Genomic DNA, 26,653 nt, shown 5'->3' with positions numbered 1-26,653 from the left:
CTGTGTCAATGCCACAGAATGAGGACTGGAAGAAAATTGAAGTGACATATTTTACAACTGGATTTTGTAGCAATTTCACCTGTAAAGCTTGTCAAACTTCAAAATGTTGACTCAAGTTACTTAAAATAAATAAATAAATTGTAGTCTAGATAGAAATTCAAATCCTTCAAAAACATGATTTACTAATGTTTCTAGGAGACAGGAAAAGGAACTGACCTACATGTGCATTCATGGACTGAGTAGAATGGGAACCAGTTACTTTAATAGGCAGGGAAGCTGTAAAAGTGTGTGATTCTGCAGGATTTTCTATAAATGCCATCAGTCTGGTGCAATTTTTTCATAGACAAATATAGTAAGGAAAAGTTCCTCATATTACATGGGTCAGAGCAAGCCTGTTCAGATATTTTCATCTCTGCCAGCAGAGGCTTTCAGCAAGGAGTGCCAAAAGTAACCACTGCAGTCACATTTTTAAAATTCACACTTTGTTGCTGATTGCACTTAAAAATCCTCAATAAAAATACTGTTGGCTAGAAATGTATTTAAACATCTGGCATAAACAACACCTTTAAGTTAATTTGTGATGGCACTGCAGTCCAACAAGGATAGAAACTCCACATAGTTCTAGAGGCATACGGGGTCAATTAATAAGCATGTCTTCATTGGAAAGGTGGGAACTTTAGGAATAGAGAATTGACATTGGGTTTTGTTTGTTTTGCATCAAAAATAAAAACCAAAATGTTACAGTGTATTGAAGGGAAATAAATGTTGCTTCCTTTGGATGCAAAGCAGACTGATTTGCCTCTGCTATTTTTTCACAAAAATAAATTATTAGGTAAGCTATAAAAGTGAAGAAGGAGAAAGAATGCCTGAGGGTGGCTGTTGCTTAGGGGGTTTTGTAATGTAATTCCTTGCAAGTTTAGGATTCTCATGATTTGGGGTATATTCCCTCCTCTGTCTGGTTGGACTGAACCCACCATTTCCATTTTCCAGTTTTGTGCACAAAGTGTCAAGCTGCAAAAAGGGAACATGAATCAGGCAGATCTCCCCATGTTTCTCACTTCCATTCTTTCCAGTTGGATAGAATAGTGATATTCCTGGAAAGTGAGGTGGGAATCCAGGCAGTCTCTCTTTTCAGAGATTATTCTTGCCACCAGGCCCCCAGGCTATTCCATCTCTATCTCTGAACAGCACAAGGGTTTTTATTCCAAGTGTAGAGTGGGAAGGACCAAGGATGCTTGCACCTGTAGTGGCCTCAGGTCTGTACTCACTTGAGAGGTGGACAATTCCTGCTGTGATCTTTGCCAGAATTCGGAGGCTGAAATTGTAAACTTGTGGTTCCCATTCTGGCAGGAGTTTTTGATGGGAATTCTGTTGGGTATGCTGTGGTGGGTCTCCCTCATTTGCTTTTTTTACAACTGTTCCATTTTAAGATAAATACTTCAGTGATTACTGAGAGTGACATGGCTGCTCAGCACTGAGGCACTCATACCAGAGGTGGGAAATTTCATTTCTAGTTACTGTGATGAAAAATTCTGGTCTACTCCATTTTCAGGAGCTAGAATTAAAGCAGGGTCACTGAGTTCAGTGGGAAAATAGATGAATGTAGCCCTCTTGCATTAGATACAACCTCAGATTTTAATTAGATATATGATTTTCAAATACTGTTAATCATTATCTTGGTTTTGTTGTATATTGCAACTTGCTACCCTGCCTCTTTTATAAATTTTTATCTAGAAGGAAAATTCTGTTAAGACCAATGTGAGGAAGTTCCTTCTGATTACTGGGAATCAGTACTTAAATAAATGTAGTTTGCATTTAAATTACCATAACATTTCAAAACACTTAAGTCAACTGAAATGATGAGTATATAACTAAATAACAGCATATTGGATTTCCCCCTTATTTGCCAGTATATATTTACCAGTAAAGAACCTAGTCCAAATAAAGACAGTAAATTGAATTCAGGAATCAGTCAGATCAGAACTGTTATTCAGCATCAAGGTGTGCAACTGCAAAGGATGAAATTACGCAGGGGCAAGTGAGAGGCTTTATTAAATGGTGCAAGCCAGCTTAATATTTTAAATCTAGTTTGTCTTAGCTGGCAGACATTAAATCCATCATGTGACAAAGGAAATCAATTGAATCTGGTTTATTAATTCGTGTAACCTTCAAAACTCTACCTGTTCTCATGAAAAATGTTTACTTTAATGTATGTTTAGTACTTTTTCACCAGTGGACATTTGAATTGCTAAAAGCTCTTCTTCTTTACTGGAAGTGAAAGTGGCATCTCCAGTGCTTCCTTCCTGGCTGAGGCCAGCACATGGCAGAGCCATAACTGCATATTTTTTGTTGCAGAGAAGGAAAAAAAAAAAAACCCAAACATTTCCTGGTTTATTTTTAAACTTGTTGCTTTAGGGGGGCCAGCACTTGATATAGTAGATTTCAAGACTTTTGTGGTTCTGTTCTTGCTGCTTGGTCTCTGCTTCCTCTACTGAGAGAGTGATGGGGCAGCAGAAGAGGGATGCTGTCTATAGACCTGAAACTATACACTTGTATTGGCAGACTCTTAATTTCATCATGGATGTGAAGCATGTAGCTTTTAGGAAGACATAGAATTGGCTGAGAGTCACACTAAAATTATTGATACAAATAGAGTGGGGAAAATGCTTTTATTTTTCTTTCACTTCTTTCCTTCACTGTATGGATCGAGGCAAGGGCATGAGACAGGTAGAAGGGAGGGGGCAGAAGGAAAAAATAGAAATAATTGCAAGCACAAATGTTATGTTGCCTTATGTCTTGGCATGTTACTGCTCTTCTGTGTTCTGAAAGGCTCTCAAGACTAATTGGTTTCATTGTCATTTTATTTATATATACATATATACACATTCATTTGGGGCTTAACTAGTAACCTGTAACTATGGGAATGGAGGCTGCCAACACACCTGTGATGACACAGATACTGGCCCTGTGTGTGGCTGTCATCAGAAGTATGCCCTGCATTCAGATGGCCGAACCTGCATTGGTGAGTACTTCTCTGCAGTTTGATTTGGGGTTGCTCAGAATCTCTGTGCTGTGTGGGTGTGTGTGGGTGTGTGTGGGTGTGGTGCCTGTGTGACAGAGGGGTGCTCCAGCAGCTGACAGAAGGGTGTTCCAGCAGCTCCTGGCTCAGCCAGGCACACAGAGAGGCATTTGTGTGTGTTCTGTCAAAATGTTTGTTAATGAAGTATCCCTTTGTTACCTGCTTGTACCTGCTTGTGACTTTTCTTTCTGTTTGTAACTATTTTTGAAGTAAAAAGGTGCAGAACATTCATCATTTTGAATGAAAGTTCAGCTCTTCAGTTAATTTTTATCAGTCAAGATTTCCTTGCTTGAGCAAGGTTAGAAAAATTACCTCCCTTTCTGAGCTGTTGCCAGGGAAAAGGAGTCATCATTATGTGCTTTCTTCCCTGGTGTATGTTTCAAGATTCTAAAAACTGCAACACTTGTTGTGACTAAGCTTTCATTCAGAATATCAGCAAGAAAGAGCCGGTCAAGACATGGAGCATCTTGACAGATGCTTTGCAAACATTTATGATTATAAAATGTATGATTTGCTTAACTCCATTTCTTTCCACTCCACTTTAAAAAAATAAATTAAAAAGTACAGTTTTGGTGTAATGCAAGTTGACATTTGAAAATTCGTACTCACAGATCAGAACCTGAAATCCGTAATGGTTTTCATTGGCATTGAGGACATGATGACTTTTATTGTTTGTATAATTTCAAGTTCTTACCAATTCTTAGTCATTTTCTGAGATTAAAAAACCACAGACACATATTTATTGTATTTTCTCTCCAGTACTGCAAGACAAAGCATTTGAAACCCATGGAAATCTGTCAGCTACCTTTAGCCAGTCTGTCTTGGTCAGATCCATGGCATAAAGCTCTGTGGCTGCCCAGAGCCTTGCTCACTTCTGAGGGGTTTAACTGCACTAATTGTGGGGCAGGGTGAGGTTTATGCTGGCAGAGGCAAAGCTGAGCAGGGCTCAGAGCTGGGCTCTGCCTTTTTGTCTGCACAAGGTGTGTCTGAGTGCAGGGGATCTCTCAGTGAGTGCCTCTGATAACAGAGAGCTCTATCCTACAATCCCTGTCCTGTGGCAGTTCCAGATGGGGAGAACTTGCAAGAGTGAGAGCCTTGAGAGCAGGTTTTATTGAATGGATAATTGATCTTCTATTTATTATTGTTCACTAATATCCTTGGATGTTTTATTTTGTCCAGCATGTAAAAAATTATTTTAAAAGCTGTTTACATTGCATCTATTTTTTTTCACCTTTTTTTCCCCACTTTTGTAATGTAATACATACAACTCCATGTTACATTCCTTGGTCTTGTGATGTAAGTCACATATTACTGCCTCTTAAAATACTTCTCTTTTTTTTTTCTTTTTTTTTTTTTTACATTTATTTATTCCTGCTTTCTGGTGATGGTTCCTGATTGCCTGTCTTGTCTGATAACTGACGTTTATTAATTATTTACAGAGAAAAAAAAACAAACAAACTCAAACAAAAGCCTCTATTGCAGCCTGATCCCATCTAGAACTTGTTAAAAACAAAACAAAACAGCTTCTTGTTACCACTCAACCATGTAGAGTTGCCACAAACAAAACCTGCCAGCCTCCTCCTCCTCCTCCTCCTCACTTCAGTGATGCCAGTGTTTGCTGTCTTCAGTGGTGTATATATTCCAGGCATCACTGCAAGAATGCAAACTTCTGCAATGCCAGATAAATACTTGTTGACCCTTTGTCTAACATATTTTGTCTTCGTTTGCTTGTTTTAACCTTTTTTTTTTTGTTTGCTGCATGTGAAAGTCCCAACTTGCATTTTCAGCTTTTGTTTTCCTAATGAGCATTTCCCTTTTCCTACAAATCATTTTATTTACCCAGCTGCTGCTCCTCCATTGCTCTCCTGTATCAGAAATCTTTAATTTTATTTCACCTACTGATCATCTCTTCCCACACTTGTGACTGTTTCTATGTATTTCTAATGAAGCATAACCAAAGTCCTCATTATGCTGTATGAAACTCTTACATGTAGGATGTCAGAGACTACCTTGTAAAGTGACCTCTGATGACATCATCCTGCTCACTGCATGCTCCTAAAATTACTAAACCCTGTTCTTGCAACATCTTTCCTAGCATTGAATGTTTAGCTAGTAGTGTTTCATAGACAAGCAGGCAACCAGCACTGCCCAAATTGATCTTTTTTTGTGTTTGTTTGGTTTGTTGTTTGTTTATTTTTGTTGTTGTTGTTGTTGTTTAATTTGCATGCTGTTGTTTCATTTCTCAGTGTGTCGATGTGTACAAGGCTGTGGTGCATTCGTGCCCATCCATCACCGGACTCTTCTCGCTCTCTCTGTCTGTCCCAGTGTTCTGCCTGCCACCTTCAGATCCTGGTGCCCCCATTAGCCTAGGCTGTCTTTGGTAGTTTGTTTGACTAGCCTTCCTGAATTTTAATTTTCATCATTAACACCTCTCTGGGGCACCCGTGCTAACTATCGTGTTCTCCAGTAGAAATCCAGCTTCCTCTGTGTGATTAATTTCTTCTGAGCTGATCATTCTTCTTTCCCACCCTCTTTCTTCCTCCTTTCCCTAAACACTCTTTTAATTTTTTCCTGGGTTCTCAAAGGGAATTAACTCTCTAACAGGGATTTAGTGCTTTCATGCCTTGCTTCTTGGCCTTGGCTGTGCCATGCCAAGAAACTGTCTTAGGCAGTGGAAAATTGGGCTTGTGATTAACCAACTGCTCCATGTTTGTCCCTTACTTGTGTTTTAGAGAAGGATGAGGCTGCAATTGAGAGTTCTGAGTACAATGCCACGTCAGTAGCTGATGTGGACAAGCGGGTGAAACGGCGGCTACTTATGGGTAACACTTTTCTTCCACTTCCTTTGTTGCACTCTCACTTTTGTCTGTATGTATGTGGGGGGGAGGTTCTCTTTTGGTCTCATTTAGTTTTGGTCTCCTTTGGTTTTGGTTTGGCCTGGTTTTTTTTAACCTGACTTCATCTGTGTGGAAAGGTCACCAATTTTGTTAAGTTCTCATCTGTTTTACAACTTCATTCCTTGTTTTTAAACTTTTTTTTCCTAATGCTGCAGCTTTAATGCTCAATTTTCTCTGCATAGAAAGAAGCTTTTGCCATTAACCTTACTTAGCTTATGCAAGCTACTTTTTACATGTGATTTGTGTGTTTGTGTGTATGTGTTGCTGTAGAATTCCTGAAAAATCTCCTGTTGCAGACCTGCCTATTGACTTAAAAGTGGATGATGATGATGACGATATAAACCAATGTTCTATTACATCTGTGGTGTTAAATGAGCAAGTGTATTTGCCTAATTAAAATTTCCTGTTCTTTTGATTGAAAGGTAAATGTTACGACTGGAAATTCATTAATTTCCTTTGTGCAGCATTTTTAGTAACCACTGAAAGATCTTTCCCTAGTGACTAGTGAGCTTCTGTACATTCTTCTTTCTGAGGTATGGCTTGTTTCTCTGTGTTGTTGGAGCCTGAGAGTGGAACAGAGTAGGAAGTGCACTGAACAGTGAAGATAATTCTTTAGCTTCTGCTCTCAGTTAACCCATTGCACACCTTTGTGCTTGTCTCCTTCACTTTACATTTCTGGCTCTTAGTGAGAAGGGCCTTTTGGGAATAGAAAGGGTCGAGTGGCTGGGCCTCTGCCAGACTTTGCATGAGACAAAGAGCACAGCGTGGCACAGACTGCTGAATGATGCTTGGAGGATTGCAGGTGGTTTATTTCTCTGTATTTTCCACTCTGGTGCCCTGTACACCTCATAAAATTATTTTCGCTAGGTTTTGAACATAGTGGCCGTTGGTGAGATGTACCCAATGGACCCACTTACAAGACAGGGATTCATCACCACAGAAGAGATTCTGGCAGGACAAAATTCTGCTCTCTTTCCTCAGGGTTGCTATTTCTTTTCTTAAAACCACTGAGTCCTTTGCAGACTCAGCTCTGCCTGTGAGCATCCATACCTACCTGGAGTGATCACCTTGAGGAGACTAAAGCCTCACTTTGAATATTTAGTTGATTGCTGTGCTAATAGTTGCAGTAGGTGGAAATATTTATAAAGTTTCCATATCATTTGTATCTTGTCATCCATGACAAATAGTCCATTTACCCAGAGACCAGCATATAACCACTGTGTAGGAAATGGCACAGTGTTATAACTTTGTAGTGGTATTAGATTACAAGATTGAGGTAAAATATCTTCCTTCATGTGAAAATCTGGGCCTATGTTCCTTTTATTTTTAGATTATCCATGATTGTTAATTTCCAATTAGTTTGCAGACCTAGCAAGTGACCCACATCATTTTATTTTTTAATGATACACAATTTCAAATTATTTAACCTAACAAAAGCTATGAGACAGCTCATCTTGCTTTATAAATGTGCTGTTAACACTTATAGCTATAATTTCAATGAGAACCATAGTCTCACAAGAAGTCAGGAAAATTAGTGTGCCAAAAGACCTCCAGACCACTGAAAAATGCAACCCTCTGGGTCTCAATGGTGAGTTTGCCCAGCCACAAATAGTATGTGCAGTACTCTCTAGGGGTACTGAGCAACATAGTGCACTGTGTTGATACCCCACCCCCTGAAAAAAATAAATATCCAACCTGAAAATAAGCTCACACTGCTTCCAAGAGTCCAGGTAAATAGCATTAAAAAGTTTTGCATTTAAAATATTAGTAACAGCCTTCTTAATTACACCGGGTCTGCAAGTTCCAAGCTGAACATAGACCCTAGAAATAGACTTAGGGAGATAGTTTAAAATCCAATTTGCAAAATACATTGTTGAATTCTTCAGTACCTCCTGTATTAGCAGGTATCAGCTGACAGCTGAGAGTTTCTGGAATGCTGTGTTTAAATCACTGATTCCTTAGAAAAGCATTAACTAGAGAGGAAAATAAATTTAATTGGTGAGTGAAATCTGAGTGGGTGGCTTAATATTTAGGGACTTTGCTACTTGTTTGTTTCTGCTGATTGCTGATACTCAGATTTTTTTTTTTTTTTTTTAATGCGCTCTTACTAATTTCCAAAGTGTAGTGACATTCCCTTGAAATTCCATATGTCTTCAGGTATTTTCTAAACAGCTGGTTTAGGAAATGCTGTTTTAGGAAGGTTCCTCAGGAAACTTTTTGACCCTCCTGCAGACAGTCTTGTGAGAGTAGGAAATGTAGACGACTTTATGTAATTTTAGTAATCTGATGAAAGGTGCCTTCAGTTGCAAGTCCTGAGATGATAATTGCTAGTCCCTTGTCATTTGCTGCATGTTATCAAAATGACTATGGTCTGTATAACCCTTGAAGTCAGCCAATGCTCAGAATAAACCTGACAGTATTGCTTTAGAACAGTGCTGCTGTCAGACAAGGCTGCCTATAGCAGTCATCTTGCTACACCAAGTCTGGCCACCTCAGACTGGCTGTGTCCGAGACATGCTGTAGTCCTGTGACTTGTGGCTAAATCTTAAACATAGAAAATTAGGTAAATACTCCATTTTCCTTCCTGTTAGATGCATTCTTATCTAGATCTTCTGAGGCACATGAGAAACTGGTCTTCTCTGATGACCTACAAGAAACTTCTCTTTAGAACTGTCCAAAATGCCCAGGAATTTCCATCCAACTTTTTCATAATGAGGGCTTCCAGATGTCACTTTTTCCCTGAATCAGAGAAAAGCACTTGGATTGCTTCCATTCCAGAGATGGCACTGCATGACTGTTATCTGGTCAGTGAACGTTCATACAGCTCATTTCCTTCTTCCTCACTTCCCCTTGGCCATTGCCATCGTGGAGTGGAGGCAGTGCAGCCTTAGTTGTACTCCAGGGGGGCTCCTGGAGAGATCCTGCCTCGGTTCCATGGTGGCTGCTGTGAACTGCACCTTGAGCCATGAGCATTCTGTAGTTGAGGAAGGACATGGATCCTGCACAAGTGCACAGCTCCAAAAGCAGAGCTGTACCGTTATCTCTAAGGCACTTTTACATTCCCTTTTTGCAGAACACCTTGCACTTGCTACAAAGCAGAAGGGTACAACCAATGTCTTCAGGTCTTCTTAAACATCTGGTGCCATTTATCTTGTGGTTCGTTGAGCACAGCCTTCAGCTCTTAAAATTATGTTCAAATCTCTGGTTTGTGTGGTATAGCATAAATTTTTCCGGAAGTTATTTTGTGTGTTTCTTAGGAGCATCGCAGCAACCTTCTCCATTTTCCCTTACCTTCTTTTCCTTGGGAACCCATTTGCTACAACTGTTTTTTTTATCATAGCATCATAGCATGAGTCTGCCCTAACAGGTTAGAGGAGTGGACTGGTGCATATCACATATTTTTCAGTCTAAATCCAGAATGAGTGTGAATCACTGTATATCTGCCCTGCCTAACTGTATGAGGGCCATTCTAGTATGGGCACACAACTTTAGAAGCACCAGATTTCCAGTTAACCCTACTAATACACTGACCTTCAAAATACTTTGTCCAGTGTCACATCTTCAGCAATGGAAGCTGCTTTTATTCATGTTTCCATATCTCTTTTTGCTGCTATAGCCCTGGATAGAATTCATAAATCCAACAGCCCCATCACAGTCTAAACTGTAAAAATAAATCATCCTGCAGCCTAGCACTTTATCATTAAATAAATTGTAAGTAATTAAGTCATATGGGCTTAATTCTCCTTGACCACCGTCTTTCACTCAAAAAGGCTGCAAGGTTTTTATAGAGCAATTGTCTGTTGATATCCTGAAGCTTTCTTTTAGAAACATTCTTTTAGAACTTGATAATCTAATGACAGAAATAGAATTCATAGCATCAGTTATGCCATCGAACTCCCTCATTACAAATAAGCCAAGTGCTTACAAAAAGGTGACAAGCAGCTGGAAACTTCCTCTTTGAGGAACCAGAACTGTAGAACTGTCTGAAATTTAGACTCAAGGAGTCCTACTCTCCTAGTCAGAGATAATGCTTTTCTCTTTGGCTGCCATTTACATCAACTCTTTGAACCAAGTAATTTTATGAAGTATTTTTTTATATTGTCTTTAAAAATGCGGTCGCTCGCTACATCGCCATCATCCCAGGCCTTATTAGACTGCATTAATCTGTAAAGTGTTTTAGCAACACAGCCATGATGCTTTGTGCAGGCTGTTTGTTAGATCTTGTCCTCTGGTCAGCTCTTCTTGAAGAGGCAGACCTGACTCTTTCTCACTGTGTTTCATTTTCCTTCCTCTACTCTTTAGCAGTCAGTGAATGAGGTTCATTTGGGCTTAACATGAGGTGACTTCAGAACAACTGCCAACACTATACATCTTCCTCGCCTTCAATCTCTTTTTCATTTTTCAGAATTCACAGAATTCAGAATTCACAGAATTCACAGAATCACTAGGTTGGAAGAGATCTTCAAGATCATCAAGTCCAGCCCATGCCCTAACGCCTCAGGTAAAGCATGACACTGAGTGCCACATATAACCTTTTACTGAACACATCCAGGGATGGTGACTCCACCACGTACCTGGGCAGGCCATTCCAGTACTTTATCTATCACCCTTTCTGTAAAAAACCTTTTCCTAATATCCAACCTATATTTCCCTTGGCACAGCTAGATACTGTGTCCTCTGGTTCTGTCAGTTGTTGCCCAGTGAAAGAGACCAACCCCCACCTGACCACAACCACCTTTCAGGAGGTTGTAAAGAGTGGTCTCTTCTCTGAGATCACTGTTGTAAGAACTCACTTTGACCATAAATATTCTTGCTCTGACCCCAGAAGATAAAAAGTTGGTTCCTCCACATCACAAGAAGAGGGGTGTACAAAGTACCAGTAAGTATAGCAAAGAGCAACAGGACAATGAGCCCATCCTGAAGTTGAGGAATTGTAGTAATTTCCCTTCCATGCTTACGGGAAACAAAACAGACACCACTGCTAGAAGTGTCTTCAGAAATCCAAACTGCACAGAAATTCACTCCTTCACGAGACATATTCAATTAATTTTGTGTAAAGGCCGCTGAGGATTTTTGTGTTGAACACCAGTAAGGTCATTTGCAACCTACCTCAGAGTGATGCAATTCTCTTCCCTGGAAGCTGGTTCCAAAGAACCCTCCAAAGTATTCTACTGTCAGCTGAAATGCTTGTATAATAAATAAATAAATGCTGGTGAAGTGCATTGGAACTGTGCTGGTCTTTGTTACTTCTCAATTTTACTTCTGCCTTGATTGCTTCTGGGATGCCATTTGGAAACCAAGGACCAGCTATGCCAGGCTGGGATATATGTGCACCTGCATTACATTTTATCCCTGATTTCCTAGGAGTTGTTCACAGGCAGGGCTGTGGTCTGGCTGTATTCCTGGCACTAAACCCACAAATAAGGTAGTATTTTCACTAGGTCTGTATTTTCCTTGCTGTAGCAAGAATCATTTAATTGCTGCAGATGTCTCCTCTTTCATGATCTTATCAGTGACTTTCCAGCCATTTATTATGAGCATCCAGCTACCTGCCTGGAGAGATGAGTGTGCAGTCAGCTAAGACCATTCCCTCTGCACAGTAATAGCTAGAGATGTGAGCTGTAGAAATTGCAATTTGGGCATTTCTGCCATGGATTAGTCTATGACAGAGAATATCCTCCCTGCAAGTTATGTGGGGCAGGATCATCTCTTTGTTTGCATTTGCTTCCTGTGCAAATTGTACTTCCCCATCATCTCAACTCCAAGGATCCCAAACACTGCAGTAAACAGCCAAAGCCAATTCAGAATAATAGATCACAAGTGCAAGTCCTGCTCTGGCCGCTTGAATGACATGCCAGTAGTCCCTTCTCTGTGTGCTGGTCAGCTCTTTCATCCAATCTTGTGCCTCCTGAAGGTACCTGGACACATCAGCCAAGGTAACTGTGTTTATCCTGTCCTGGTCAAAGCTGTTTAGGTTTCATACCTTTAGCCCAGTACCTACAATGGATTTTAATGAGCTGCTCATATTTTTTTTAAATAAAAAAAACCACAACTCACGCTTGTGCCATCGTTGACAGCATTTGTAGCAAAGGCAAGCATTTAAATATCTGTTACATCAAAAAAGGCAGAGGGATTTACAAATTTAGAGCTTGGGTTTAGCCACTTGAACCAAAAGTAGTACTTAACATTGTATTTCTTGAGTTATCTGAATTTAATAGTCAGCCATATGGCATCTTTTCTTAACCTCCAGTTATCTAAGGATTAGGCTGCCCTATTCATCCTGAACATCAAGGATGCTTTGACTGACTTGTCTGGAGCACCTGAAAAATAAGAACTCTTCTAAATTCTCTAGTGGGCTTTTTTTTTACTTCCACCTCTCTGTATGATACACAGGACTCTTTTTGAATCACTGTTTTCTCTTCAGTAGAGACATTCAGATTTTTTTGATTTCTGGAAAATAGAATCCACAAAGTTAACTACAATTATCAGAGTCTCATACTGAAATTTATTTTCTCCTGCCATGTTTAAAATGACAGCATATCAATATGGAAATTTTCCTTTTATAGTCTTTCACCATCCAAAGATCTCTCTGCTGGTGACTCAGTATGAATAACTTAGCCAAAATTGAGCATCTTGAAATACTATAGAATCTGTAGAATCTTTCTTGAAATACTGTATAAACCACACAGTGACATTGTATATAATATGGAAATCTCATCATTTTCTGGATTTCAGGACTCAGTGGTAGAGCCATATTTAGCTTCTTTGCAGATCAGGAAAAGCAGCTGTAGAACGTATGAAAGCCACACATTCTTAACCCTAAAGAATCTTGTCATCTGATGAGCGTTTTCTGTCAAAAGGGTTTTTTCTTGAAAGTAGGTTTTGTGGGGAAACTCTGGGTTTTCACAGTGCTTTTGCCTGGAATGGTCTTCAGAAATAGGGAGACAGAATGTACACAGACAGAATGTACTTGTTAGAATATTCATTTGAAATGTAAGGAAATTATTCTAAAGACCCTTTCACAGTGCATTGTCACCCCTGTTCAAGAAAAATGTTGGTCTATAAAATCAGACTAACTCATTATTGCCTCAGGTATATGTTACACCCTTGGGGCCACTATTGGTAATCAATAGCTTGAAAAAGGCTAGGGATTTTTCAGTTTCAGTAAACATAAAAGCATAGAAAATGTGACCTGGGTTTCTAATATGCAGTTTAATGCCTAAACTACCAAACACTGGAGTAAAGAGTGTATGAGCTCTGGTTTGCCATCAGAAAATTTCCAAAAGTCTTACATTGTTTCATTCCAACATGAATTAAAAATGGATTCTGCAGGCTTTATTTTTGTCTTCTTTCAAAATAGAATGAGAGTGATACTACTCCCAGGTTTCTGTCTCAAAGTGTTTGTTTTTAAATGTTCTTTCAAAGCAGTTAAATTCTATCACAGTTACAGCCTACCAAGGGTCACTTTAAGCCAAGAGCACCTTTCCAGTGTGTACTTCAGTGCCTAGTTTTGTTGTACTGCCTCCTAGGATTCTTTGCAATTACTTAAAATATGTCTTTATTTTTCTGAATGGCTTTTACCCGACTTAGAAACGCTCACTGTCAGAAAGCCAAGCGTGTGTCTCTGCATGCATCATAATCCTTTTTAATCAATAAAGATTAAATCAATAAAGAATTGCAAACATTTCATTAGCAGGCATATTGCTAGGAGGTTCTTTAGTTCAGTTACTGACTGTGAAACCAAGACCTCACTTTAACTCCTTCTGTCAGTTCTACTTTGCTGTATGAAATCATAGCAAACGGGGGGAAGGAATTCCTGAGGTCATTCATGCATTCTCTGTCTCCCAAGGGCAGATCTTTTCATCTTGAGTTACCATCACTTTTATTCATTGAGATTGTGAATGGTGTGCTATTTCCTGTAAAAATCCCTTTTAATTTCTTTGCTGACGATAAAGACTCTGACCTTATCCAGAATTCCTGGCAATACCTTCCATTGTTTTGCTTGCCCATTTTAAATTAAAGGATTTATCCAAGGTCAGAAGATAATGTTCCTTCATGATGTTCAGTGAGTTTCAGTTTTTCTTAAATGCAGCTTCTCTATCTAGAGAGAGCACCACAGCTACAAGTGTTAATTTTAAGAACCAAACTGGACTCATAGGATGCTTATAAAACAGCCGATCCAATCTATCAAGTGACATTCCCTAAATATGTAGTGTTCCCTGAAGAGGAATCGAGCTGAGGGGTTCATGATTCAGTGTAAGATTCACCTAGTTTTTTCTTCACACATTCCCTATGTGGCAGGGCAGAATTCTCATCCTATTTTCATGCAAATAAAATTCTACCAATCATGAAATTGCAAGGAAATGAGGAGACAAGCATAACGAAGTGAAGAATTCCACATCCTGCTAGTTACTCTTTCTGTCTTACCTTTTTCAATCACTGAATATGAAGCTCTTTCAGTTTCTCCTTCATCTGTTCACAGCTATTTGTTTCTTTCATTATACTCTTGTGAATGCTCTTTCTCCATCCTTTCGGCTTCACAGGGCATAATTTGCATGAGAATAGCACAGTTCTCCCTTAACTGAAAATTGAAATATTTTGTGTTTCATTTCTTCTTGTGCTTGTTGTCCTCTGAGTCCCTTCCTGTACCCTGATCTACTGCCACATTGCACATTGTACCTCATGTACTGCTACTTTCAGTAAAATTCTTTTTATGGATGGCAAGAGCAATCTTATCATCTGTTCTCTGTCTCATGGCTTTCTTACTCATACTGCATATTCCCTCTTATGTAAAGGCAAGCTTATTTTATAATCCACAGAATTATTTTTTTAATGGCCTTTCTTGAGTTAAGCTTGAATCTCTTCCAAGTTTCAGGCTTTCAGGATTTGTGCATTTTTGATCAGAATTTGCGGGGGATCTTCAGGGGGTCTTTTTTATTCAGTTAGGTAGTCCTTGTTCTTAGGCATGGTCATGCACTTCACCTAAGACTAGCGGTTAAAATTATTTCTGGATTCTCTAGATAAAAGTTAGGAGGAAGAGAAAGAACTCCAGTTCAAAACCCCAGTGTGTCTGGAATTCAGAAAGAGCTCTCTTTGGTGGGGATTGTGCTGTGGCACCAATGTGAAGGAAACAGATGAGATGTCTGCACAGGCAGCCTTTGAGCCAGATGAAGAAAAGTGCTTTTTCAGGAAGGGAGGGGAGGCACAAATTAAGGACTAATTTGACTCCAGACACTTTGTGTATTAAACTAAATGAATTCAACCTTGTTTAAGGGAAAGGAGCCAGTACCACTCAGCTCAGCAGGATCTTGTCCTCTCATAGAATTGCTCTAATACCTTACCATCGTCACTTTTTCAAAACTGCAACATAGTTTGCTCAATGGAGTCCTGATGTTGGTCCCAAAACACTACAGCGATGCAAGGAATCACGTCACACAATAGCATTCAATGTTTTCAGATTAGATCTTCTCAAAATTCTCAAAGCCATATATTTGACCATCTTTAACAGACGTCCTTAATCTTTTCTCGGTTGTTCAAAGCTGGTGTTTCACTGTGAATGAAATACAGAGAAATAAACTAATTTTTATGTGCTTAGGATAGGTAAACGGGTTATCAGTTGATTCAGAGGCAGTAGCAGTTTACAACTGCTTTAGTGACAGCACATCTGCTGAGAAACAGATACTGGGAGTAGTTTACCCTTTTTGCCACTCCAGTTGCCAGGAATTATTACTTCAGAGGCACCTTTTTTAGGAAAAACATGATCTAATTAATCCATATGCCTTCTTGTTGCACTGGCTAAAACTGTGAGTGCACTAATGCTTGCACCATTTAGCTTTAGTTGCATGAAGATTAACTTGTTCATGTGTCTGACCCCTGAATTCAAGAAGGTTATTCTGAGCATAAGATGCCATGTTCAGATCTTGTGCAAAATCCAGACCAGGTGTAGAAGGAGACACAATTACAGTCTGAGTACGGTTACTCATAACTTTGCTTAGATTATGATTTACTTGATAAGACTTGATGGCTTCTCTAAATTCTGAGCTCCATCAAGAATTGCTCTTGCCTAGCATAAATATTGACTCAGAATAAGCTCAAAATAATATGGATTTTGAGTCCAGTCATCCTGTTTCTGCTGACCCCAATGAGCTTTAGTCCACTGCAAATGAATTCCAAATAAAGGCAGTTTGAATTGCTAGTTTTCTTTAACTTGCCCTTTCGTTAGTGTTATTATTTGAGTAATCATAGGAGCTAGGTGGTGCAAAAAAGTATTTTTCCATTTTGAAGTCTTCCTTTCAGCTGTACTTACTGCTTACCATGTCAACCTAAACAGTTTAGAAATCTGGCAAACTTAGAGAATACTCTTTGTTTTGGGGGACTGCTATGTCTTTTCTCTGCAGCCTACCACTTGCTGCAAAAAATTCTTTTCCTCTGCACAAGGCCTTAAGACAGAGGGTCAGTCCAGCCTTCCTCTCTAATTCCGAGGAAATGGCAATCATAGGCCCTACAGAACAGTCATTTCATTTAGTCTAAGAACAACTTTTTCTGACCAAGAAGGTGTCATTCAGTGTCCCTCTCATGCTTTTCCTAAGAGACAGATGCTGCAAGGCTGCCTTGAATGTTGGCTTCCCACTCCAATTTTCACTTAGGTTGTATAGTTCTCTTGATTTCACTTCAACTGGATTTTTTCTTTTGTTAAGATTTCTTTGCATGTTTTGCACACATTCTTGAGAGCAGCTCTTATATTTACAATTGTTACCCACTCTTTCCAGTCATTGTGTTATGATCAGAAGTCTGGAAACAAATGGGGTTTTTCTGGATCCTGGTGACTTCAGACTGCCATGATGGGCAACAGAAAAGATGAGAGAATCACTTCTCCATATCTCTAAGTAAAGTACCTTGGTGCTAGATCACCCTCCTCTTGCCTTTATTGGTGTTTACCTTGTCCAGTTTTAATACCTTTCCTCATGATTTATCATATATTATAATGATCTAGTTAAGTCATAGATTACTGAACAATCCTCAGATGTAACCCTGCTAATCTCAAGGACCTATGGAATTTTGTTCTGCTTTGCACCTTATCCCAGTTCCTATAAAACTGGATCTTAGACCAGTTTCGGATCTTTAAGTTTGGATGTTAGTCCAGATTGAACTAACAATGACTAATACAGAATCCAAGATTTGCCTGATTTTGACCAATACCCTTAAAATCATGTCATGTTCTTTCATTCATGAGATAAACTGAATTCACAAAAATTTGCTTTATAAAAGAATTGGCTACTTTAAAAAAACCCAAACAAACAGATTTTTATTAGAAGCTTGTATTTTAAATGGTTATATTTACTTGTTTCATAGAAGAAGCTGAAAATCAGGCTTTCAGAAATATTCTCAAACCATGAGATGTGTTCGGAGTTTCAGGCATTTAATAGTTTCAAAGCCAAATAAATCCTGTCTAGTGTGACTCTTTAAGAAAGTAACCTGTTCCACCTGATAGAGATTCTGGTTTAGCTCAAAAGCTTCAGAAGTAGAGCCTGAAGAGCTGCTCTTTCCCTGCTAAACCATTGCAGGCAATGGAGTATCTTCACCTGGTAACTAAGTCAATGTTCCTGATCTGGTGCTGAAGGACTAACAGCTCAAGACTGTGCTTTTTAATTGGATATTTTAATATCCAGGAGCAGAGCATATCCCATAGTGCAGTGGACTAATGTTAAAGCAAGGGTTCTTATGGATTAAACCATAGCACATTGGTAATGATTTTAGATATTTCTTGTCTGTGGATCCATTGAGCAGATACATGAGAGATTGTTCCAAAATTAGGAGCTTACACTGGAAAAATACAATGTAATGTCTCCCAGACCATCTTATATAAATTATGGCCTTTTCCTTAGATCCCTGTTTCTGCTTGAATTTTCTGGTATGAATTCAGAAGGGATGTAGATGGGGCTTCAAACATCACTTTAAATTAACAGTAAAGTCTAATTGTTTCAGATTATGAGCTTTGTCATAATTCAGAAGCAATCTAAATGTCAGTAGCATGATGCTGCTTTAGTTGTGTCTTCCAGTTCTTTTTTGTGCTACCTTGTCAAAGGTAGCAGAAGTGTCATGTTCATGTCATGAACATGACATGATTTTAAGGGTATTGTCAAAAAAAAAAAATGTTTAAAACAAGCAAAAAAAAAAGTTGAGATTGTCTTTCACAGAGGAAAAAAAACAGCAAAAATGATCTGTAGGACCAATATCACCATGAAGACCTGATCCAATTTCTAATGTCTGTTCTTTCCCTTCCATAGCTTCTCCACTGTGATAGAATGGAAATAAGTACTTTACTTCTGCTCTTGGCTTGAGGCTTAAAAGTTGTATTTGTGTTTCAAACATATGCTGAGGTTTGGTAGTGCTGAGGTGAGGGATGAGTCGACATCACCCCTCTCAGAAACACAGGTGGTCATGCATCGAGTTTGTGCTGTGTGTAGCCCTCAGCTCCTCTCTTTGATGTAGCCTCTTTCCCACATTCTGCTATTCATGTTTTCGTTCTTTTACCGATGTTTTCTCAGGACCTTGAGTTTAAGGAATTTCATCAGTATATCTCTCCAATTATCCAAAGTGTGAGAGGTACTGTCACATGTCCTCTTGCTCACTTGGATCTTCATTCTGTTAAGAGTTCATCATGTATGAAAGTCAGAGTTGCTGCGAAGGTTGCAGGGTATTTACCCTTTTTGGTTTGTTTTACTAAATCTGTGTGAAAATAAGAAAAGCTGCCTTGGTTCCTTCTATTTATACATAGAAATAACTCTTGTTCATTGAATGACCCTTACCCTGTAGATCCAGTCATCCATGCCATGGGAAAAAAAATTGTTGTGTCTATTCATTTTCACTGGATGTCATCCAGAAAGCAGAAATATTACTGCTTATGTTCATCTTGTGTTGACACACTGCAATAAAGGAGTCTTCATATGCCAGAGTTAATCTTGTAACAGAAGATTTACTGCTCTTTGCAGTGCCATGCCAAACGTAACCTTCAGCACTTTTTCCTGAGTTTTAACCTTAACTCTTTACTCCTGGCAAATCCTCCTGCCCTTAAACTGTGCCCAAGTTAAAAATTTTAAATGACCCGATACGTCTTGCCTTTCCTGAAGCATAACATTTTTAACTGATGGTCTACGAGGACACACTCATGTTCACATACAAATGGAAATGCCAGAATTGTCATTTGCAGAATTCTTCAAGCAGAAGTTTCAGCCTGTAAGTCTATAAAATTGTGCTTTCCAGAGAAGTAGATGAAAATCTGAACTATATTGCTTAAACAGTTAGGTTGAGGTCCTGCAAAGTGTGCAAGAACTGCCTGAAAATCAGGAGCTGCAGACTCAGCTCCATTTTCAGAAATCCTTTCCATAAAACAAGTCAGTCCCTTCGTTAGCTGCGCTTCCTGGCAGTTATATGCAAATCCATTTCTATACTGGTAGCTCTCTCTGCATGATATCATTACATAGCAAACAGACATAAAAATTTAAAATCTATCTGGAGGACCATGTGTGAATGTATATGGGCTCAGAGATCTGTCCCATGCTGTTAATCCGTGTGTGCCCCAAATCTGTGTTTCAGTGTGTTCTTAAGTGCCAGAAGCTTATTTCACAATTGGCGGAGAGTCCTGTGCAAGTGCAAAAGAAAAAAGTTACTTTTTTTTTTTTTTTTTTAAGCAGTGAAGTTCCTAAAAATGGCCAGTCTAAGTTCACCTTGAGGGCAAAGCACAGGCTACTTTAAAATAAAAATATTTTAGTACTAGTCAATAGAAAAATAAAGCCTGTTCTGTTCTGTGTAAATAATTTTTGATCAATGTACTGTTCTAAGGCAATTCCCAATTAGCATATCCTATAGCTGATTGTCAGACCCTGTCTGCAGGGTACAATTGTGACACAGGCTGTGAATATTCAGCAATAGGAGTCTGTAAATCTGAGTAAGTAATGACAAAGCCTCTTTGGGGAAAGAGGTGAGCTGAGTAGAATAATGGCAATCTTGGGCGGCAGTGGGGTATTTTAATTTAATCAAATCCAGAGCAACTGAAAAAGATACTATTAAAAGGACTTATTCTCTGAAGTAAATACTTCTCAGAAAAATGTACAGTTCAAACTGACATGCTAAATTGGCATCCTTACATCCACTCCATTCTGTGGATCAAAGAGAAGTTAATCATTTCCCTTGCCTTTTATCTCCTTTATGGATGTGTTTGTGAGTATGTGTGCAAATGCATGTGTCCGGTGTGTGCATGTGCATACATGAGTAACACAAAACAACGGCAGCGAGGGAGGGATTCTTGCTTTTTCGGTAATGAAGTTGGAGTTCTTATTTTTTTTTTAATCTAGTGGTACCTAATCACTGCCCACTGTAGTAAAAGCTCAGAAGTATTGCAACTTTCTCTTGCCTGTGTTTGCCCAGCCACCCTTCTACATACTACAAGCACTGGGAAATTTCAATGACACAGCTTGGAATGGGTTCAGTGACCTCAATTATGCCCTCCCACCCACTCCAAACTCCTTTCAATTTGCAAAAAGCTTTAAGTGGACAAAACCCAGATGCCTTTTGCTTGTAGTTCAGTAAGAACAGATTGGGCATGTAGATTCTTGTCAAAGTGATATATGTAGTTCATTTTCCATTAACTCTTTCTTAACTAAGGGTTTTAAATTCCCAGTTCCAAGTCTAGCACTCTGCTTTGCTTTCTATTGTTTTTAAAATTCATTATGCCTACAACATAATTTAAAAGTGAACTTTAAAATACCTCAGGTAGACATTGACTGATGCAAAACAGAATGTTTGATTCTGCTTTTAAAGGCAATCCCTTTTTTTTTCTTTTTAAACTTGTTTCATATGTAATAACCTATCCTATTGTCTAAGAGAGTTGAAAAACACTAACTAAATACACTAAGTAAAATCTCCAGTTTGGAAGGAAAAAGAAATCATGACTTGTGGAAATGATTTACCAGTCAAAACCAGTACATGGACCCTGATGAACTTGAGCTTGCTTCCGCTGGCTTACTTAAAACTTACATTGCTTTTAATATGTTGTAATATTGCCCCAAAGAGGCAGTGCCCTTCCCCTCCCCCAGAGCATTTCATTACACTGCCTTTCTCCCTCTCTCTCCCTCTCTGTCTCTCTTTCATTCTGCAGAAACATGTGCTGTCAATAACGGAGGCTGTGATCGGACTTGCAAGGATACCGCGACAGGGGTGCGCTGCAGTTGCCCAGTTGGATTTACCCTGCAGCCTGATGGGAAAACGTGCAAAGGTCAGCCTCTGTTTGCTTTGCAATGCATCATTTGCCTTCAGCGGGTCCAGTACAAGATGTAAATATGCAGTTATTTAATCACTACTTTTTAAGTCGAGGCAATACTGGTACAGTGATTGCAATTAAGTTCATTAGTTTTCTCCTTCCCTAATTTTTATGTATTTATCTGGTGTAGTTGGTTTTTTCTTTTTTATTTATTAGAGGGTTTTATTACTCCAAAGAAATGAGATGCAGAGGTCAAGCTGTTTCAAGCTTAGCAGAGATTTAGAGAAACAACTCGGGGCTGCAAAAAGCCTTTAGTTTCAAATGACATTCTGATACCTTTGTAAAACCTCAGTCATGTAATGGTGTCTGCCTTTGTCTATTCAGAAAGCGAGTTACAATTGTCAAGCAATACTTCATTACCTGAGAATAATCAACTGCTTATTGCTGAGCGAAGCCAGGTATTGCTCAGAAAAAAACCCAGACACTTGGTCATTTCTGCACCTTCAAAAGATAAATAGCCAGCTCCAAAAGAAAACCAAAATAACATTGACAAATGCAGGAGTCTAAACCACACAGCTGATGCTCAGGTTTTACTGCTCCAAAGGCAGCACCAGAGCCTTGCCATTCTGTCTTTCATGTGTGTGTTAAAGCTGAGGTCAGGGGGAAAGAGAGCAGAAAAGAGCATCTGATAGCACTGTCAGCATGTGCTCGCAGTTAAGGAGACAGGGACTGCTCTCAAATGTTACCACACAGTCACACTTCAATGGCACATGAGGAGATTTGGGTACATGTTGGTAGGATCAGGCCATCCATCAACCATTTTCCCGTTTTCCCACTTTCCTGTGTATTCCTTTTGAGCTTCTTTGTAAAAGACTTGGAGATGGAGATCCAGGAGGACATGGCATATATTCTTGTCACACAGAGTATTTTTCATTGCTCAGTGACTTAGCTTAAGTTGACCTAACTTGCTAAGAAATTATTGTGACTTTTTTTCCTTCAAATTAACCAGAAATGTCAGAATATCCTCAGTCCAGGGCTTGATGTTACTTAAAATAGTAAAACCCACAAAAATAAACAGAAAATGTGTGGTTTCCTCTTGCTCCAGGCAGAAAAATCCCGGTGCTTGGGCATGATCCTGTTAGTATTTATAGAAATAACAGTCCTTTTGCCTGTTCGTTTGAAAATAAAACATTTAAGCTGCCATCGCACACAATGTTAATAGTTAAGAGTGAGCACACATCAAAACTCAGTCATCTTAGTTCAAGCCACATAAAAATAAACCATTTTTATCAGCAGACTAGCTAAGCTATAGCAGAACAGTAACAGTGATTCCACCAAGTGCTTAAAAGAGGCATTTTAATAATGTAACATGCACCTAGGCTTGATCATAATGTTTATTATTGAAACTGTGTCATGAATAAAAAGAGTAATTCTAAATTTAGACATTTGGCCAGAGAACTAACATGAAACTATATTTATCTAATAATCAAGACTATAATTATTCCTACAGAAAAATGCAATATTCTACTGATCCTCAAACCAAATACCTTAGCTCTAAGCTCTTTCACATTTTGTTTTTCCTCTTATTTATGAGTAGAAAATATAAGAAACAGAATCTGTATTTTTATGATGCTGCTGATTCTTTCTTACTTTCTTAAAGTAAGCAGCCACTGGAAATTAACACAGATGGTATAATAAAGCAACAAGCCATTCTTTTTAACCTTTATTGAGATTTTAGGAAATGCTGTTTATCCTAAAATGGTAAAATATTCATTTTGAATTTGAGTTAATTAATAAAATTTATCTTACATATTGCACTGTGAGATTTCTGGGCTAGATCCTGGTCTCCTGAAGCTGAAGTGATTTTGCATTTAAACCTGTGTACAAATGATCCTGCACTTAAACTGACCAGTGAAGTTTCTTGCACAGCTTTTGCAGGCAGCCCGTAGTCAAAGGCAGTGATCTGTAGGATTTGCATCCCCTGAGTGCAGAAGTGAACTTTTTGGTGGAGTGACATTAATGTCCTCTTGGCTTCTCTTGCTGATAGGTAAAGCCTGGAAAAGACTAGGCAGGAGAAAGTCAGTGTGCACTTAGTCCTTCCTCTGCATTCTCTAGAAAAGAAAAGAGAGCAATCAGCACAAGTTTTCTCCTTGGATTTCTTTTTCCTATTTGCTCTCTTTGATTTAACTGGCCCCCAGTTTCTCATATACCCAGTCCCCTGTTTTCTCCAGCTGTAATTTTACATCTGTGTGCTAAGAGCAAGAGATTATCTCTTGGATGCCCTTTAAAGCATCTTCAAGGATCATGGAGCTGTCACATCCTGTCTTTCTTGGGCACAGTTTTCAAGTCCATGGAGTATCACAGCATGTCCAAGTGAGGTTTCTCAAAGAACATCATTTTAAGGAAGGTTATGTTTCTTAATATAGAAGAAAGATATGCCATTGTCTGTTAAGGGAAAGTAGAGATGTAGGGCATGTAAGAAAAGCTGAAAGGAACTGGAAGGAGAATTAATATATTAACTGAAAAATGCATTTGTGGGTTGAGCAAAATGATTAATATGTTTAGGCTTAATTTAACAAATAATGTTGACCAAAAATAATGTTTTTATTGGAAAGTCTGTGATTTTTTTTTTAGTCCATTTTGGCATCTTCTTCTCTAAGCCATTTTTCATAGTGCAGCTACTACATGAAATTATGTAGAAGCTTAGATTCAAGTAACTTAAATAAGACTCAAAGAAGCATCTGAATTTGAGGTATTGCAAGGTGGGTGCAGGGTGATTTATTAATGTGTAATTCTAGCTCACTTGTAGGTGATTTCCTCAATAATGTGCTTTTGCTATACTGGTAGTTTATGGAAATCTGCTGACACATTTCTTCCTTATTTTTTTACAAGTGAATGAATTATTTTTTTTTTAATTCACGAAATAGAAATACTATTTTTCTAAATAAAAAAAAAAATTTAGATGGTTCTATTCAACAGTCAGGACTCTAGTCAATTTTAGGCATTGTGTAGACATGTAAGGGAAAAAAGTTTACTGTCCAGAATGTCCACAGGTTTTTGTTTAGTAGTTGGGAATTGCATTAATTGTTTAGTATAGAAAAAAGGGAAGTATACATAAAAAAGTAAAGACAAGTTCTTAAAAAAGAGTTCATGCAAACATGCTTGATTGCCAAAAAGTGGCAAAGAAACCCTTTTAAATGTAAATAATTGTTCTATGCTTTGTTTGCAATATCACAGTTCCCATTCTGTAGTTCTGTCATAGAAACTGGCAGGAATTGAAATCACAGAGTACAGAACTGAGTCCTGACTAAAAATCTGATATTTTTCCTGGCTCTTCCCAGAGTATCAGAGAATGGAAGGTGTAGGAGAGCAACTTCCAAGTAATACAAAGAACCTGCCTTCAGTGGTTTTACAAGAGGTTGACCTCTTCTGTAGTGAGAAATGAGAGTTCGTTGTTCCTCAAAGAATCAAGCTCCTTTTTTAATGCAGAGTACAGTCTGGTTTATATCAAATGTCAGTAAATTTGGGGGGGAAATTGTTGTGGAAATAATTTTAACATGGAATACGTACAGGTGTCTGCAGAGCACATAAGAGGACTACTGTCCACTGTCATGGAGGATTGCTTTGCTTTCTGGAAACTGGAAAAATCTTTTTAATCTCTGATTAAAAATCTCTGATTTCTCCATTACATACATTACTTACCTGGTCTTGCAGTGAAATAAGAGCAAAAGTGTTGTCTGTGGTCTAGTTAGAATGATCTTCAGATTTATTAATGGTGCTTGGATAAAAGTTCATTAAACTTTTGCTGTCTTTTAAAAGTCAGTCTTGAACTCAAGTCTTCCCTCAGTTGGCTTGGCACAGAATGGAGGATGCTCCTTTATTCCCTTCAGCTTTTCTGTCAGCTTGGCTCTTAATAAGCCAAACTGTGAAGGCTTTTGACAGCTAAAAGAGACATTCCAGGCAGAAAGGGTTCCATGTTCTCCCTCAAATTAATGCTACTTAATTTCTTACTGGGTGATGCCAGCTTGATGCTCAGTTCATTTAGTGTTGTCAGTTATTGTGCTACACCTGAGGAAAAAGTGTAGGCCACTTCCTTGAATGCTTACCAAGTTAGCCCACAGAATTCAGCCAATTCAGACAGAAAGGGAGACTGAAGATTAAAAGACATAGAGGCCCAGGATGCTTATTGCTCATTACCTTCTACTTTTTAATATCCTCTGTGCTGAGCATATCAGGGCTTCTGTGGTCCTCATCTCCTTTGTTTGTTGGTTTCCGTGCCTCCTTCCTGCTGAGTGACCTTTCCATGGATCCAGCTCCATTCTGCCCTCAGTGAGAAGATTCATAATTTCAGCATTTTAATTATACTAAATACATCTTGGGTGACTGATAATGAAGGAGGATCATTTGCAAAAGAATTGTAGGGTTCAAGAGGACTGAAGTCAGACTAGATTAGATTTAGCACTGAAGATTGTTTAAATCCTTCTGCCAAACTAAAACAAGTAATAAAGAGCTCATTTTCCGGAGGGCAGCTACAGGAGACAAGCTTGGCCAGGGAGAATTCTTCTCCCAGGACTTTAAGTAGAGAAGGACAGAGAATAATGGCAAAAGATGATGTCTGAGAGAGACAGGGACTTTCCTTTGTGGCTTCTCTAAGAAGAGAATCAGAGCAGGAGGAAGGGCCACAAGCTTCTAGCACGGTGTAAAATGTATGACCTTGTGCATGATATATATGCTCCATTTCTGCCCTGGTACTTAGCAAAGAAACTGTGCCCACAGGCACTCTCGTGCCCGAATAAAGCAACTTCCCAGCACTCTGCACCTAGAGGTACAGAGAGGAACTGTGCAGGCTACAGCCCTTGCTGAGCTCCTAGAGTCAAACAGCACAGCACATGGAAGTTTTAAGAAGGAGAAACTGGATTTCAAAGGGTCATTCAGCAAAAGCAACATCTCAACTATGACTTTCCCACAAACATCCATAAAGTGCTACCTAACTTTGCATGTCCCATAGATGTTTGGTAATAGCAAGATGTAGGTTATTTTGTTCTGTTGATTTCCTGTTTTGTATCATTTTATCCATATTTCGTCATTTAATCTGCATCTTGTGAAGATCCACCCTTAAGGCAAAGGAAGCTGACAACAGGATTTTGGGATACTCAGCTGGGCTGGAATGTCAGGGGGTTTAGTAGCAATGTGGTATTACATGTTCATAATGTGCCACCAGCTAAATGCAGCGGGATCAATTCCTGTGCAGGAACAGGTCTGTGCCAAGCCCAGGTGATCTCACAGACGTGTTTAGGAGACAGAGAGTTCCCTCCACATCCCCACCTAGAGATGGGGAATTTTCTTGGCTCTGTGATGCTCAGTCAGCCCTTCTCAGTGCTCTGGCATATTTAACCAGAGCGGTGTTATGCTGGGGTT

The 26,653-nt window shown here is 38.9% G+C and overlaps 1 protein-coding gene across 3 annotated transcripts in view; it reads left to right on the top strand.

Annotated features, from left to right (window-relative positions):
• SCUBE1 (signal peptide, CUB domain and EGF like domain containing 1) overlaps positions 1 to 26,653 on the top strand; it is a 190,841-nt gene that overhangs the window by 103,149 nt on the left and 61,039 nt on the right. For 2 of the 3 annotated variants that reach the window (XM_059846142.1, XM_059846141.1), the window contains exons 6-8: positions 2,906 to 3,022; positions 5,812 to 5,901; positions 21,134 to 21,250. In XM_059846142.1, coding sequence (XP_059702125.1) covers positions 2,906 to 3,022; positions 5,812 to 5,901; positions 21,134 to 21,250 — 324 coding nt within the window. The remainder of the gene's footprint in view (positions 1 to 2,905; positions 3,023 to 5,811; positions 5,902 to 21,133; positions 21,251 to 26,653) is intronic. The other variant, XM_059846144.1, reaches the window with a different exon arrangement.

The sequence above is a fragment of the Haemorhous mexicanus genome, chromosome 5, assembly GCF_027477595.1.
Source record: "Haemorhous mexicanus isolate bHaeMex1 chromosome 5, bHaeMex1.pri, whole genome shotgun sequence".
NCBI classification, from domain to species: Eukaryota; Metazoa; Chordata; class Aves; order Passeriformes; family Fringillidae; genus Haemorhous; species Haemorhous mexicanus.
Note: the sequence above shows the minus strand (reverse complement) of the source record. Positions and strands in the feature narration are given on the sequence as shown.